Source organism: Lontra canadensis, unplaced genomic scaffold (assembly GCF_010015895.1).
Source record: "Lontra canadensis isolate GAN:19392208 unplaced genomic scaffold, GSC_riverotter_1.0 scaffold88, whole genome shotgun sequence".
NCBI classification, from domain to species: Eukaryota; Metazoa; Chordata; class Mammalia; order Carnivora; family Mustelidae; genus Lontra; species Lontra canadensis.
The window spans coordinates 1,075,991-1,090,024 of NW_022631082.1; the positions used below are offsets into that span (position 1 = coordinate 1,075,991).

At 59.5% G+C, this 14,034-nt stretch overlaps 1 protein-coding gene across 2 annotated transcripts; it reads right to left on the minus strand.

Annotated features, from left to right (window-relative positions):
- Positions 1-1,745: 1,745 nt before the first annotated feature.
- UBXN6 (UBX domain protein 6) lies at positions 1,746-11,785 on the minus strand. Of its 2 annotated transcripts, none has more exons than XM_032883605.1 (10): positions 11,609-11,785; positions 8,583-8,746; positions 8,178-8,250; positions 7,265-7,394; positions 4,610-4,707; positions 3,979-4,054; positions 3,104-3,188; positions 2,661-3,011; positions 2,402-2,550; positions 1,746-1,899 (listed from the first exon to the last, which is right to left on the minus strand). In XM_032883605.1, exons 1-10 carry the CDS (start codon positions 11,689-11,691, stop codon positions 1,771-1,773), a joined length of 1,338 nt encoding a protein of 445 aa, XP_032739496.1. In that variant the 5' UTR covers positions 11,692-11,785; the 3' UTR covers positions 1,746-1,770. The 2 variants fall into 2 exon arrangements, with proteins under 2 accessions (XP_032739496.1, XP_032739497.1); XM_032883606.1 differs by having other exon boundaries at positions 7,265-7,393; positions 8,186-8,250; positions 11,609-11,784.
- Positions 11,786-14,034: the final 2,249 nt, after the last annotated feature.

The window sequence follows — 14,034 nt, forward strand, 5'->3', positions numbered from 1 at the left end:
GCTTCTGTCGGCCTCTCCCTGCTGCCCATCTTTTAGGCCACTGGGACTGGAACTGTAGCTTCCAGATGGACTTCAGGGTTGGGTCACCCTTGGGGAAGAACACATGGACAGCTGTGGGCCCCTGTGCCCTGAAGGGGCCCTGTGTTGGGGATGTAAGTGACCCCACTGAGACATCAGAGCACATCAGAGGCCTGGGGTGCAGGGATTTTGGCAGAACTCCTGGACCCCATTTAACTTGGACAAGTCCCTGTCGAGTTCTATTCCTGCTGCGCCCGCGGGAGGAGGCAGCCACCGTTGGTGTTCAGCAGCCCCTGACTCAGCCAGGACCCCTCGCTGGGGGTTAGGTGTGTGCGCTGCCTCTGGACGGGGCTGCCCCAGCCAGTCAAGTCCCCTGGGACCCGTGTTAGGTGGTCACCTAACAACTTGGGAGTTAATGTCAAGTCACAGTTGGGCAGGGAGGGGACCGAGATGGGGCAGCAGAGGACAGGCCCCCATCTTGCCCTGTGTGGGAACAGCCAGATGGGAAGCAAAGGTATGTAAGGGGGCTTCTTGCCTGCTGGGGGGCTACAAGGTGTTTTTATGGTAAAATCACATTTGGGCCTCAAACTTCCAAGTCTGTCACTGAGCTGGCAGTGGCCAGGGGACTTGCCACCACAAGCCTTTCTGTAGAAGAGGAGAGGGTCTGGAAGGGGCCAGCCTAGGAAGAAGGGAGGGGACAGTCCAGGTGAAGTCAAGGGCATCTCCCCAGGGGACACGTGACCAGGGCCAGTGCCTCCTGGGCTCCACGTGGGCTCAGCTTCTGTTACTCACTTCCTACGGCTGCTGGAACACATGGCTGCCAACTTGGCTTAAAACCACACTTGTTCCTATGGTTCTGGGAGTCGGAAGTCTGCCATGGGCCTCACAGGTTGGAAACCAGTGTGGGCAGCACCAGCTCCTGGAAGCCCAGGAGGGGGGGACCTGCCTGCCTTTTGCAGCTTCCAGAGGTGCCCATGTGGACTCGGGGGGACCCCCCGCAGCCTCCTACCTCCTTCCAGAGGAGAGGACCCCGGTGGTGACACTGGGCCCACCTGCCTACCCAGGACACTATGGGTGTCCCCAACCACAGGCACAGCCACTTTAATCCTATAAAGCAACCACCACAGGGACTGGGGCTGAGGACGGGCTTCCTGTGGGGACCTTGTTCTGCCCCCCGCCCCAACAATTAGACGAGAGCTCCCTGGGAGGTCCGCCGTTAGCAGGTACCCATCCCGGCCCACCTCCCCCGGGGTCCACTCGGGGCTCCTGTGCCGGCAGCCCAGCAGCCACTGCTTCAATTCAGCACCGGGGGACAAGTCTGATGTCATTTATTCAGGTTCGTAATTCAGTAACCACAGAACCGTGTCCTGACAGGCCCTGCATCTCTCTCTGCCGCTGTCCCCAGCAATTGCTGTCCCAGCAACCCCGTGGCTCAGCATCAGGGCGAGCCGCGGCCACCTGGGCCACAGCACATGGGGACGGGGCCCGTGCCGCAGGCCTACTTTCCCGCCCAGGGGCTCTGTGAAAGGTACAGCGGCTGCCTCCCGAGAGCCTCTCTGGGTGGCAGTCCCAGGCACGTGTCACAGCCCGCCAGCGCTCCTCCCTGTGCCTGCAGTGCTCTCTGGGCCAGGGCAGGCACTTCCGGGGGAGTGGGGGACCCTGGGAGGAGGGAGACTGCGTAGGGGGCTAGTGGTGGAGGAAGCAGGAGAGCATGAGACACCCACGCGGGCTGAAGCCAACCCTGCTTTTATTTCACGAGAGCTTCTCGATGGCCGCCAGGAGCTCAGGTTTCAGAATAGATGAGTCCGGATCGGCCCCCGCGGCCTTGATGTCCTCGAGCACGGCTGTGTCCCACGAGAAGGTCAGGAGGGCCGAGGGCACCTGCGGTGGGGTTAGAAGCCTCAGCCGCACTCCGGCGTCTCTGTCCTGGGAGTCTCTGCACTCATTTCCTGGTGCTGGGGCCAGGGCCACGCTCACCCTGGGCGGCTCCACGCCGGGGACCACACACAACCAGCCCATTCCCATGGACTCGCCAACCTCAGGAACTCAGGAAGTCCCTCCAGTCTTCCCATGGGAGGGTCTGAGAGCCGTCGCCCCCACTTCCTCCCCAGGAAGGCCCTCATCTGGGATCCATCTGCCTTGGTTCTTCTCAGAGAACCCTAACATGCCTGCCCTGTTCCCACTCTCTAGGAGGGAAACTGAGGCAGAGACCTCACTTGGGGGCACACCACACGTCCACAGGAAGGTGGGACTTGAACCCAGGGGCCCAGACTCCTGGGCCCCACACCACCCACTGCTGAAAGTGGCCCCCCGCCCCGTGGGGGTTTGTGTGGGCAGGAAAACCCAGAGACGCGCCCCGGCACGCAGGGAGCCCGTCACCCACCAGCCCGCACTCGTTGAAGGCCAGGCTCTCGTCCTCTGACAGCCTCTGCCCGCCGGAGGCCAGCAGGTCGAAAGGCAGCCAATCGTTCCGCAAGGCCTCCCGCACGAACGCGTACAGCGCGGCCACACGCTCCCGGGCGTAGAAGGTCCCTGGGTGGGCGGGACAGTGGGGCCCCGCGGTCAGCAGGAGCGCAGCCGGGGAGCGCCGCCGGGGAGCCCGGGCCCGCCCCGCTCCCGCCGCCGCCGCCCCCGGCGCGCACCCTGCAGCAGGCAGCCGTCGGGGAGGCGCACGCGCAGCAGAGTGTAGGTGTACTTGCGCAGCTCGCGCTGCTCCTCCCGCTCCCGCATGGCCCTGGTCCGCAGTGCACTCAGCCGCTCCACAGCCTCCGACCGGAGCCTCTGCTCCCGCTTGATCTCCTCCGCTGTGAGGTTGTAGAAGTCCCGGGGCAGCTCGAACTGGGAGGCCATGGGCGAGGGCCGGAAGAGCCGGCGCTGGCGGGCCAGGGTGGCCCGCACGGGCTCAGCGACCAGAAGCTGCTCCTTGTGCCTCTGCAGGCTCTGGGGCTGGGCCAGGGCGCCCTCACTCAGCACGTAGAACTCCTCGGGGCCCTCTGGGGTGCACACGGAGGTCACTCTGCTGCCGCGGGGTGAGCCCCCCACCCCTTCTCCCCGCACGGCCAAGACCCCGCTCCACCTCCCTTACCCTGATCAGGAACTGGAAGCAGTGCCTTCTGGAAGCCAATGGCCTCAAAAAACTCATGGGTCCCTTCCAGGCAGTTAATGCGCTCCTGAGGGAGTGCAGCCAGAGGTCACACGAGGTCCCGGGGCCAAGGGCCAAGCAAGAGGACCCCAGAGGTGGGGGGAACCGGCTGCATGGGATGTGGGGGAAGGAAGGGGGCCGGGGGTGGCCACGGCCACCAGAAGTCAGCAGCAGGCACCCTGCCAGCGGCACAGCTAACGGCCACGGCGGTGGGACTCCGCGATTTCTCCACAGAAACCCCAAGTCTGCGTTTATGGAAGAAATCTCACCAGCGCCCACGGCACCCCAACACATTCAAGTGACAGTCGAAACCCGCCAGGGTGGTGGGGAGAACAGACAACACAGACCCGTGATGCACGACCCGTGTTCCTGAAGCCCTGGGTCCCTAGCCGCCCCCTGCTGCCCGCCCTGCCCCGCCACCCCTGCCCCAGCCCTCCAGCCCCTGGTTCCGGCGGCCTCCCCTACACCCCCCACGGGCTGCATGTGCGTGTGTGTGCGCAGGCGTGTGTGTGCATGTATGTGTGTGTGCACGCGTGGTGTGTGCATGTGTGTGCGGGCGTGTGCGTGGTGTGTGCATGTGTGCGCGTGTGCATGTATGCACGTGCATGTGTGGTGTGCATGTATGTGTGTATGTGTGTGGTGTGCGTGTGCACATGAGTGTATGCGTGTGCGTGCGCGTGGTGTGTGCGTGCTGGCGTGTGTGTGGTGTGTGCATGTATGTGTGTGCATGCGGGCGTGTACGTGGTGTGTGCGGTCGTGTGCGTGGTGTGTGTGTGCATGCACACGGCCCGGCCACACCCCGCCGCGGGCAGCCTCACCTGGAACACTCGGTTCTGCAGCTTGATCTTCCTGTACTTCTCCTCCTCGGGGTGCAGGCAGATGTTGTCCAGGTACCTGAGGGAGAACGGGGGGCCGGAGCTGACAGTCCTACCTGGCCTCATGCTAAGACGCACCCCGGAGGGCCCCCCATGAAGCCCACCCCCTGGGGATGACAGCTCCTGCTGCTGCCCCCGACACAGCCCACCCAGGACTGTTCCCAGGCCTCCCCCTTGGTCCTGTTTCCCCGAGGACACCCACACACACAGCAGTGGGGTGCGGCAGACAGAGCCAGAATAAGGGACCACGGAAGCCCCCGGGGCCCCAGGGGCTCACGAGCTACAGGGACTTCCTGGCATCCTTCCTCCCCCAAGCCTGTTCGAACAGATGAGGGGAGTGAGGGAGGACCCTTCACTCCTCTGATAATCCCAAAGGAAAGCCAGGGTTGGGACCCCCTCACTTGGTAAACCCCTCCGTTTTACAGACAGGTAAACTGAGGCCTCTGGAAAGGGGCTTGGGCAGGGAGTGCAGGGTGGGGCCTGGCTATACTCCCGTGCTCCTTCCAGGCTCCTCCAGGAGGCTGTGGTCCAGGGTGGGGGCGACACCCTGATGGGAGGGCAGCTGCCCGCTCACTTGGCAATGGTGTCCACACCCAGCTTCACCCGGTCCCGGTCTTTGTTGAACGTGTGGATCTTCATGATGGAGGCAGCCACGGGGTCCGTGGAGAAGTGCTGGGAGGAGAAAGGGAAGTGCATCAGGCACCTTTCCCTCCCCCCAGCAGCCCGGTCTCACTACTCAGGTGACATCGGGTGACAAAAGTCCCCTGGGAGGCCAGGAGCGTTTCACTGAAACAAACTCAACTGTGCGTTTTCAGCAAAGGAAGAGAAGGAGAGAGCCCCGCTGTACTCCAGCCTGGACCTCGTCCTGCCCTGACCTCTAGGGAAGAGGGTGTGTCAAAGGTCAGATGATGCCACCTCCGGGGGTCCACTGGACAGACCTCTACTACCCGGTTTCCCAATTTAGTTGTCAGGGTGGCACAGAGGGGACAGAGACATTGACCGGCAGAAAAACCCCACTCCAGATGAGAGGGGGCATGCTCTCAGGACGAGGCCAGGCCAGGCCTGTGTGACCTCCCAGACAACCCCCGGGGACGAGCTACTGCTCCAAATACTGCTCTCGGGGGTTTCCAGGTGCAGGGCCCGAGGGTACACAAGGGACAAAGGAGCAGAATGTCCAGAAAGGAGCCAAACCCGTACGGGAATCTGCTTTGTGGTCGAGGCAGATTTCACAGCTGTGACCAAAGAGAGGTGTGTTCCATCACAGGGGTTTGGGGGGTCAGGAGAGCTGGTAGCTATCAGGGAAAAGAGCGCTGGCTTCATGCCCCATGCTGGACAGGGTGAGAGCTTCTAGTCAGATTCAAGTGTTTTTTAATGGACCAAAGTTTTAAACATTAAGTAACAAAAAGCAAAACAGAAAAGCACTAAAAAAACCATGCTAGAATCATTTTAATTCCCAAGCGGGGAAGGCCTTTCTAAGTGTGCCACAAAACCCAGAAGCCATAGGACCAACACATTTAATTACACAAATCAAAAACCTCCACGTAGCAAAGCTACCACAAGCACAATCTAAAAGTAAAAAACTAGGGGAAAACATGCACGATTCATGTTATAGGCAAAACACCAATTTCCCTAATATGTAAGAAGTGCCCACAAATCAACTTCAGAAAAAGCCCAGGGGCACCTGGGGGCTCAGGCGGCCAAGCGTCCAACTCTTCTTGGTCTCAGCTCAGGTCGTGATCTCAGAGTTGTGGGGTCACCCGCACCGGCCTCTGCACTGGGCATGGAGCCCACTTTTTTTTTTTTTTTTTTTAAGATTTATCTATTTGACAGAGAGCAAAAATGAGAGCGCGCACACGCACGCATGGGAAGGAGGAGCTGCAGACTCTCCACTGAGCGGGGAGCCCGATGCGGGGCTCGATCCCACAACCCTGGGATCACAACCTGAGCCGAAGGCAGATGCTTTACCCGCTGAGCCCCCCAGGCCCCCCAGGCATGGGGCCTACCTAATAGATAAATAAATAAATAAGTAAATAAAAGATCCAACCATCCAACAGAAAGACGAGAAAGAGACACACTCTCTTCTGAAAACACGGCCAACCTGAACCAAAGTGAAGGAAATGCACATTAAAACTATCCTGAGGTATTTTCACCTGTCCATCCGGGGGAAGACAGAGCGTCTGCGACCCCCACAGGGACAGTGTGGTCACCATGATGTGGGAGGGCCGCTGGCGGAGCGAGGGTGGGGACAGCCCCTTGGAGGTTCAGCAGCGGCCTCTGTCCGCACCCCATGCACGCGTCCACACAGCGCTCCCTCCCGCCCCGGGACTGACCATGGCTCTGCGTCACATCACTGTTGCCACTAGGACAGGACACACCGGCCACACATCCTCAGCAAGGAGCTTTCTAAACAGCTACGGAACTTATGTCAAGTTGCTAACAGTGCAGAACTGTCCCTCAGATGGTTCAGAAAAAACTATTAAGGGGTGACAGGACAAATGCAGAAAAACATTAATGCCCGTGAACTCGGGGTAAGGCGCGGCAGATGCCCCCGTCCTCACCCCTCAGTCTTGCGGGCACATTCGGTGACACGGGAGGGGGACAGCAAGGAGGCAGATAATGATGGCTGCTCATCAGCGGGCCTTAAAATAGGGAGATTAACCTGGATTATCCGGTGGGTGCAGCATAATGTCGAGGTCCCTTCAAGGGGAAGAGAGGAGAGAGGTGGCCTGAGCACGACCCGGGCCTGGCGCGCTGGCTATGAGGACGGAGGGAGCCGCCATGGACAGCCTGGAGGCCGGACAGGGCCGGGCCGTGTTCCCCCTGGAGCGTCCAGAAGGAACTCGGGGCCGCTGCCACCTTGACTCGAGCCCAGTGGGACCCGTTCCACGCTCCTAGCTTCTAGAACCAGGAGGGAACACGTGCCGTCTGAAGCCACCGGCTTCGTCAGAGTTTGTCGTGGCAGGGACAGCAAACTCAACCTGGGGGAAGCGGGTGTGGGGTTCGACAGCTGCGCCTACCTGGAACCTCTCTCTGGAAAGGGCCCGAAACCACTTAGAGTGGTCGCCTACAGGAAGGGAAGGCGAGAGGCGGCTTCTCTTCACCCGCCCTGGGGCACTGGACATTTCGTACCCCGCGCACACACTGCCTCTCCAGAGAGACAACACACACACCATCCATGCAGACCCGAGCCACTCAGCTCCCTGGGGCAGGACCCGGCGCTGCCACTCACCGAGAGAATGGCTTCTTTGATGTGGGCATCCCGCTGGTCCTTCCTGAGCGTGGCCCCGGTGAGCGGGCACGTGAAGCACACGCCGGGCACCGCCAGATGGGCTGAGCGCTCCTCTTTGGCCTCGGGCACCTGGGTGGGGGGTGCATGCGGCTGAGCCCAGAGCCACCACGCCGCCCCTTCTGTGGGTTGACGCTGGGACAGTCCGGCTCCGCACTGCAGCCCTGCAGAGCCCACCTTCAGCTCTATAAAATGGCTTAGTGGGGCCAGCACACAACCGAAGGACGGGGGACAGAAAGTGTGGGGGGACAGAAAGTGGGGGGCTGCTCTGGACGCGGGGCCAATGCTCTGCAGAGGCCCTGCTCATGGTTCCCCCATCTCATGAGGAGGCGGCCAGCGGGTGAGTCAGGAGTCACCGCACCCTAGAGGAGTCCCGACTGCTCTCTGGACCTCCGTCCCTAGGCACTGTCTAGGGCCTCTTCCATTCTAAAACTCAGTGAGAGCCCCAGGGTCAGGCTGCTCAGAACACCCTTTCAGCCAAGCTCGCCTTTAAAGCCCACCTCCCCCAGGAAGGCGTCCCTGATGCCACTAGTCTCCGAACAGCCCTCCCAACTCCCCGGAAAACAGCTGAGGGCAGGAGTTGAGTGTGATAAGGTCCCAGTCAACCCCACCTTCAACCACAACCTGCTCCCACCATCCCAGGCGGGGCTCCCCACACTGCCTTTGTGCACAAGGCCAGAGGTAACCTCCAGCCACCATGACTTCTCCTCTGTATCCCCCACCCCATCACCGCACGCTTACAGCCCCAGGGCTGGACCCCTGGCTCGTAATGAGGAAATGGCCAATTAGACCAACACAGGCAAGAACCAGCTCCCCGCTCCAGAAGGCCCGGCGGGCATCTGGCTGCCGTGCAGACGTCTTTACCGTGTTGCTCCCTGGGGCCTCTGTGCTCCCGCTGACAGTCGCTTCAGCTTGAAGTTCCTTTCTCACTAGAGATGGGACAGACACAGGTGGGTTGTAAGCCCTGGTGTGTCCCCAGGCACACATATCCAAGACCCAAAGACCGGAGAGGGTCAAGATCTAATCCATCCTCTCCTCGGGTGCCCCTGCCTGAGCCACCTCCCCCCACCCCCTGGGATTCCCCTGATCGCCTGATGACAACCCTGTCTCGTCTCCCTTCTCCCCTCCTCAGCCTTCCAGACCGCAGCACCCTTGTGCCTTTCTGCCCTGTACCCCCTCCAACGACTTGAGACTTCAGAGCCCCCAAAGTTGCTGGTCCCGTAACTATTTCCATACCGGGCCAAGCACAGGGCTCACTCACCCTGGTTGCGGATGGACTCCTGTGACGTGGGGCCCCGGGCCCTGGGCTGCTTCTGTTCAAGCCGGGCCAGGGCCGCCGCGGCCGCCATCTGGGCCTCATCCGTGGGTCCCTGGCGGGCTTGCCGCCGTGCTGGCTGGGTGGGCTTTTCTTTGGGGGCCCTCTCCCTGGGGACAGGCAGAGGAAAAGTGAGGTGACACGGGGTCAGACAGAAGAGCCTCTGTCTCTCTTCCACTTCTGCGCCATCGGACAGACACCTCCCTCTTTCCCCAGGGGTCACCTGCAGCCACTAGATGGTTCTAACACAGAAGAGCCCCAGGAGGCAGACGGCAGGTCTGCTCCCAGTTCTGCCCCGGAGGGCGAGTCCCACATAAGCCCAGGCCTCAGGGTCCTGGCAGCTCAACAGGGGGGCCGCCAGCCCGCCCACACGGGCCACCACTACACAACTGTGAGAAGCCACCATTGCCCTGAGGAACTGAGGAGACTCAAAGCTCTCACTCCTCTCCTCCATCCCTCCCGAGCAAGACCAACCCTGCCAATCTGTGGAAGCCAGGCGCTGCAGCTTCATGAGTAGGCACCCACTGTTTGCCTGGCAGTATGTCAGGTCACAGGGCAGGGGCTGGGTCTGCTCTTGCCTCCACCTGCGGAAACTAGCCCAGGACGCATGCTCCCAGGGCCACAGGGCACAGAAACGATCCGGCCTTCCCCTGCGGAGAAGCCCGTCCCCACACCCTACTCTAATTCACCTGCCTCGCCTCCTTCCCTCAAGACCCTCTCCAGGTGCCAGAGCTTGGAATTATCTGTACTACATCCCCAGAACTTTCTAAGCAGCCAAGGCTCTGGGTTCCTGGCCTCACTCCTCCTGCCCTGCTCAGAGCCACGGATGGCCTGATTTTTGTGTCCCAACATCTCTGGGATCTGCTTCCTGCCCATCCCTGCCCCTCTGTCCACAACTGACAACCTCGTGTTGAAGAAAAGATGAATCACACACCCCACCCTTACCCCATGTGACATTTAGTTCTATCAGAACACCATTTTCAAAACACCTTACTCTCTCTCTTGAAGGCTCCATGGGGCAGCCACAGGGATCCTTTTAAACCTAAGCCAGAGCTTGTCACTCCTGCACCAAGCCTGTCCATCACATGCACAACAGTCCTAAAGCCTCCCCGACCTGCAGGCCCTTCACACCTCCCAATCTACTCTGCTTTCCTGCTGTTGCTCCCAGAGGCCCAACTGGCTCCTACCACAGGGCCTTTGCACTTTCTACACTTTCTGCCAGGAATATTCTGTCTGCATATGGGATAAGGAAAGAAGGTCTGGGAGCAGCCGGGGCTGCTTAGGGGTGTGTGTGTGTGTGTGTGTGTGTGTGTGTGTAAAGACTGATTTTCACATGGCTAAACTTCTCCGGCTCTTGGCTTAGATGTCTCCTTCCCAGAGAGGGCTTCCAGGATGCCCTAACAGTCCCCCAAATCACTTGCCATCTCCTGACGCAGCTTATTTTCCCTCACAGCTCTGAGTACCACCTGATCTCTCACCACACATGTGCTGGTTTATCTGTTCATACCTCCCCCCTGGAAGCTGAGCCCTGAGACAGCAGAGACCTTCTCTTACCCATGAAACCCATGACAGCCCTTGTCACACACCTTGAGCCCCCAGTCTTGCCCAACGGTGTCACAGAAGCCCAGATCTCCATGCTACTTCCCTCTTCTGTCCTCCCAGGCCTCTTGTCTGATACAGTCATCACCCACACGGCCCCTGCCTCCTCTCCGTCACACTCAGTCCCTGCTGCACCAGCCCCACCTCTGCCCAGTACTTGTGGAACAAATGAATGGACCCTCTTGTCTGGTCCACCCCCTCTCCCTAGCCCTCTCTTAAGCTGCCCTCCTCTCTCAGGCTCCCAGGACCTGATTCAGTCTACTGGGCTTCCCTCCCTGACTCAGGAACTTGGCCCTAGTGGGCCTCCTTCGTCCCACTCTCAGGAACCCCCAATCCCCACGACAGATGCCCTGAAGTCATGTACCCACTCTACCTCACCCACCCCCGCTGCCTCATGATTCCCCTCCTGCAGCCTCCCTGCCTCTCCGCCTACCCCTCACTGCCGCCCTCTTCACAATCCCTTCCATCATTCCCCACAGACCCCACCACGCAGAGCTGACATCTTCAGCCACTCCTCTTCCCAGACCCCACTCAGTCCCCAAAGCCCCCGCCCCCTCTACACTTCCTTTGGTCTTCCCAGCCCACCATAGCCCTCCATCTTGTGTCCTCCCCTGAGTCTCCAGACTTGCCCCTGGCCCTTCTCTTCACTGAGTCCTCCCCAGATGTCCACAGTGGCCTGGATGAGCACTCCACTGGCCTTCCCTCTTCTCCCCTCTCCTCCCAGGTCCCCCTCAGGACCTCCCATCTGACTCAGCCTTCGCCCACAAGGTCCCCATCTCTTCCCCAGATGCCTCCAGCTCCCCACCTCCACCATCACCCGCCTCCATTTCCCTCCCAGACCTCCCTAAGCCTCTCCGACCCCCGCGCCCCCAGTCCACCGAGACCTCTTCCAACACCGCCTCAGGCTCCCTGGCCTTAATCACACTTACCCAATCCTCCCTCACGCTCCAGAACCAAGGCCCAGATCCCTACCGCCATGGATGATACGCCTCCCCACTCTTTACGACCCCAGCTGTACTACTTCTTCAGGCTCTGTGTGCAATCTCCGAACACCTAGATTCCCTAGGTGATGCCCTTCTGGGGCCCCTTTACAGCTCACATACTCCCCTACGGTTTCTCCGGTGACCCCCAACTCTGCACCCCGCCCCCTAGCCCCCGCCTCCAGCCCCGCCCCCCGAGGCCTCGACCCCCTCCCCGCCCCGCCCCCAGAGGCTACCCCTCCCCTTGCTCCCACCGTCGCCCCCCGGTGCCCCGCCCCCAGAGAGCTCTCCCCACCCCCAGACGCTAGGACTCCCCTCCCCGCCCCTAGCCCTCTCTGGGCTCCCCCTCCCATGCTCGCCCTCGGATCTCAAGCATCAGCGCCGGTCACGCACCCCACGGACTCCGTGAGCTTCTGACCAGGTCCCGCGCTCTTGAACTTGATGTCAGCTTTGATCTCCTGGAAGAACTTCTTCATGGTGGCGGCGGGCCCGGCGGCAGGGGGCCGCGGGGGGCGGGGGGGGGCGCGCAGGGCCCAGTCGGGGTGGGGCCGGCAAGAGCCAACAACCGGAAAGAAAATACCTTGCTGCCGGAAGTCCCGCCTTCAAGAGGCCGCCCACGTGACAATCGGCTGGGGGTGCCTCTCTAGCTCTCCGCGCCTCGCTGGCCCGTGGCGGCCGCTCTGCACCCCCGGGCCCAGTCTCGGCGCCTTTTCCGGACTCCGTTGCCAGGGGCGACGAGCGCGCTTCCAGCTGGAGGCTACGCCGCGTTCCCTGCACAGCTTTCCCCAAAGCGGTGGTCGGAGAGGGCGGGACCGTCCCGCGGAACTTGGTCCTGACCTTTTCCCTGCGCGAGAGCCTTCCCTGGCTACCCCACGCAGTTCAGTGTGGGGGCGTTCAGGGCCGTGGTGACCGTCCCGGTGCCCGGCGCTGTGGTTCTCTTGGGCACACGTGCTGGGGGCGCGGGAGAGGGCGCACGAGCGAGGGCCTGGGGACCCACGGGGGCGCATCCCCACGGGGTCTGGGCCAAGGCGCCCTAAAGTCATCTTCACAGGATTTAGGAAAGAATCCGGTGCAGCCCAGACAAAGCTTGCGGAGCTTTGGTTTCCTGCGAAGTGGGCCCAGGACGGGCATCCCCCTCGTCGGACTCCATTGTCAGGGTCACGATGCCGTGAGAAAGCTTTCAAGAAATGTCGGACGTTGCAATGACTTTCTCTCTGCGTACTGAGAGTCGGCCCTGTATCAGCGGGGAAGCACACACAAATTCCCCGACCTCGAAGCCCTCATGGAGTTTCCGATGGGGCTGGGCAGACAGATGAGGCGAGAGTAGGTCTGGGGCCGAGTGGATCGTGTTAAGCGCTAGAGAGAGAAGGTGGACGCTGGGAGCAAGGGAGGGCGGCTTTGCAACATCACCTAAGAGGGGGGCCGGCACAGGAACGGGGGGCATTTTGAGACCGCGGGGGGAAATGCGGTTGTGTCTGGGCATCAGATGATAATAAAGTAGCTGCAGTTGCTTTTTTTAGGAGTGAGAGGGGCACGGCAGTAGCTTTGGTTCATCTGGGTTTTGTTTTGTTTTCTCTTTTGACTCCTTTCCTCCGTTTCTACCAGCCCCCGCCTCGGGGAACCCACCCATGGGCTCTCCTTATCTATAAACTTCCTGGGGTTCTTTGTGTTTCTTCTTTTTAAAAAAATTTTTTAAAATATTTTATTTATTTATTTGACAGATCACAAGTAGGCAGAGAGGCAGGCAGGAAGCAGGCTTCCTGCTGAACAGAGAGCCTGATGCGGGGCTCCATCCCAGGACCCTGAGACCATGGCCTGAGCCGAAGGCAGAGGCTTTACCCCACTGAGCCACCCAGGCACCCCTCTTAGTTTCTTTGTTTAGATTCCATGTATAAGAGACATCTTATGGTGTTTGCTTTTCCCTGCCTGACTTGTTTCACTTAATGCCCTTGAGGTCCATCCATGTTGTCACGAATGGCAAGATTTCTTTTTTTTTTTTTTTCTTTCGGCTGAGTGATATTTCATCATATATCCATACCACCTCCTCTTTATCCATCCGTGTCCTTCCATGCACACTTGGCTTGGCTTGTTTCCATAGTTGGCCATTGTGAGTTGTGCTGCAAGAAACATGGGGGTTGCACACTTCTTTTCGAATTAGTGGTTTTGTTTTCTTCAGATACAAGTGTAATTGTTGGGTTATGATACTTTTTTTTTAATTTTTAAGAGATTTTATTTATTTGACAGCAAGAGAGGTACAAGCAGACTCTGGGCTCAACCGACTGAGCCACACATGTGCCCCTGGTACTTCCATTTTTAATATTTTGAGGGACCTTTATACTGTTTTTCCACAGTGGGTCTACCAACTTACATTCCCACAAGCAATGCATGAGCGTTCCTATCTTGCCACATCTTTACTAACACTTGTTTCTTGTCTTAATAATAGCCGTCTTAACAGGTATCAGGTGATCTTTGTAGTTTCAATGTGCATTTGCCTAATGATTAGTTGATTACCTTTTCATATACCTGTGGGCCATCTATATGTTTTCTTTGGGAAAATGTCTTCAGATGGAGGAAGGAGCCCTGAGCTGAGGAAAGCAGGCCGCTTCTAGGAGCTGGGAAAGGCAAGGAAACAGATTCTCCCCTAGAGCCTCCAGAAGGAGCACAATTTCACAAACATGGATTTTAGCTCATTGAGACTCACTTTGGATTTCTGACATCCAAAATGGTAAAAAATCAATTTAGTTTGTGGTAATTTGCTCCCTAAACAGGTAAGGGCGCCTGGGTGGCTCGATCAGTCAAGCATCTGCCTTCAGCTCAGG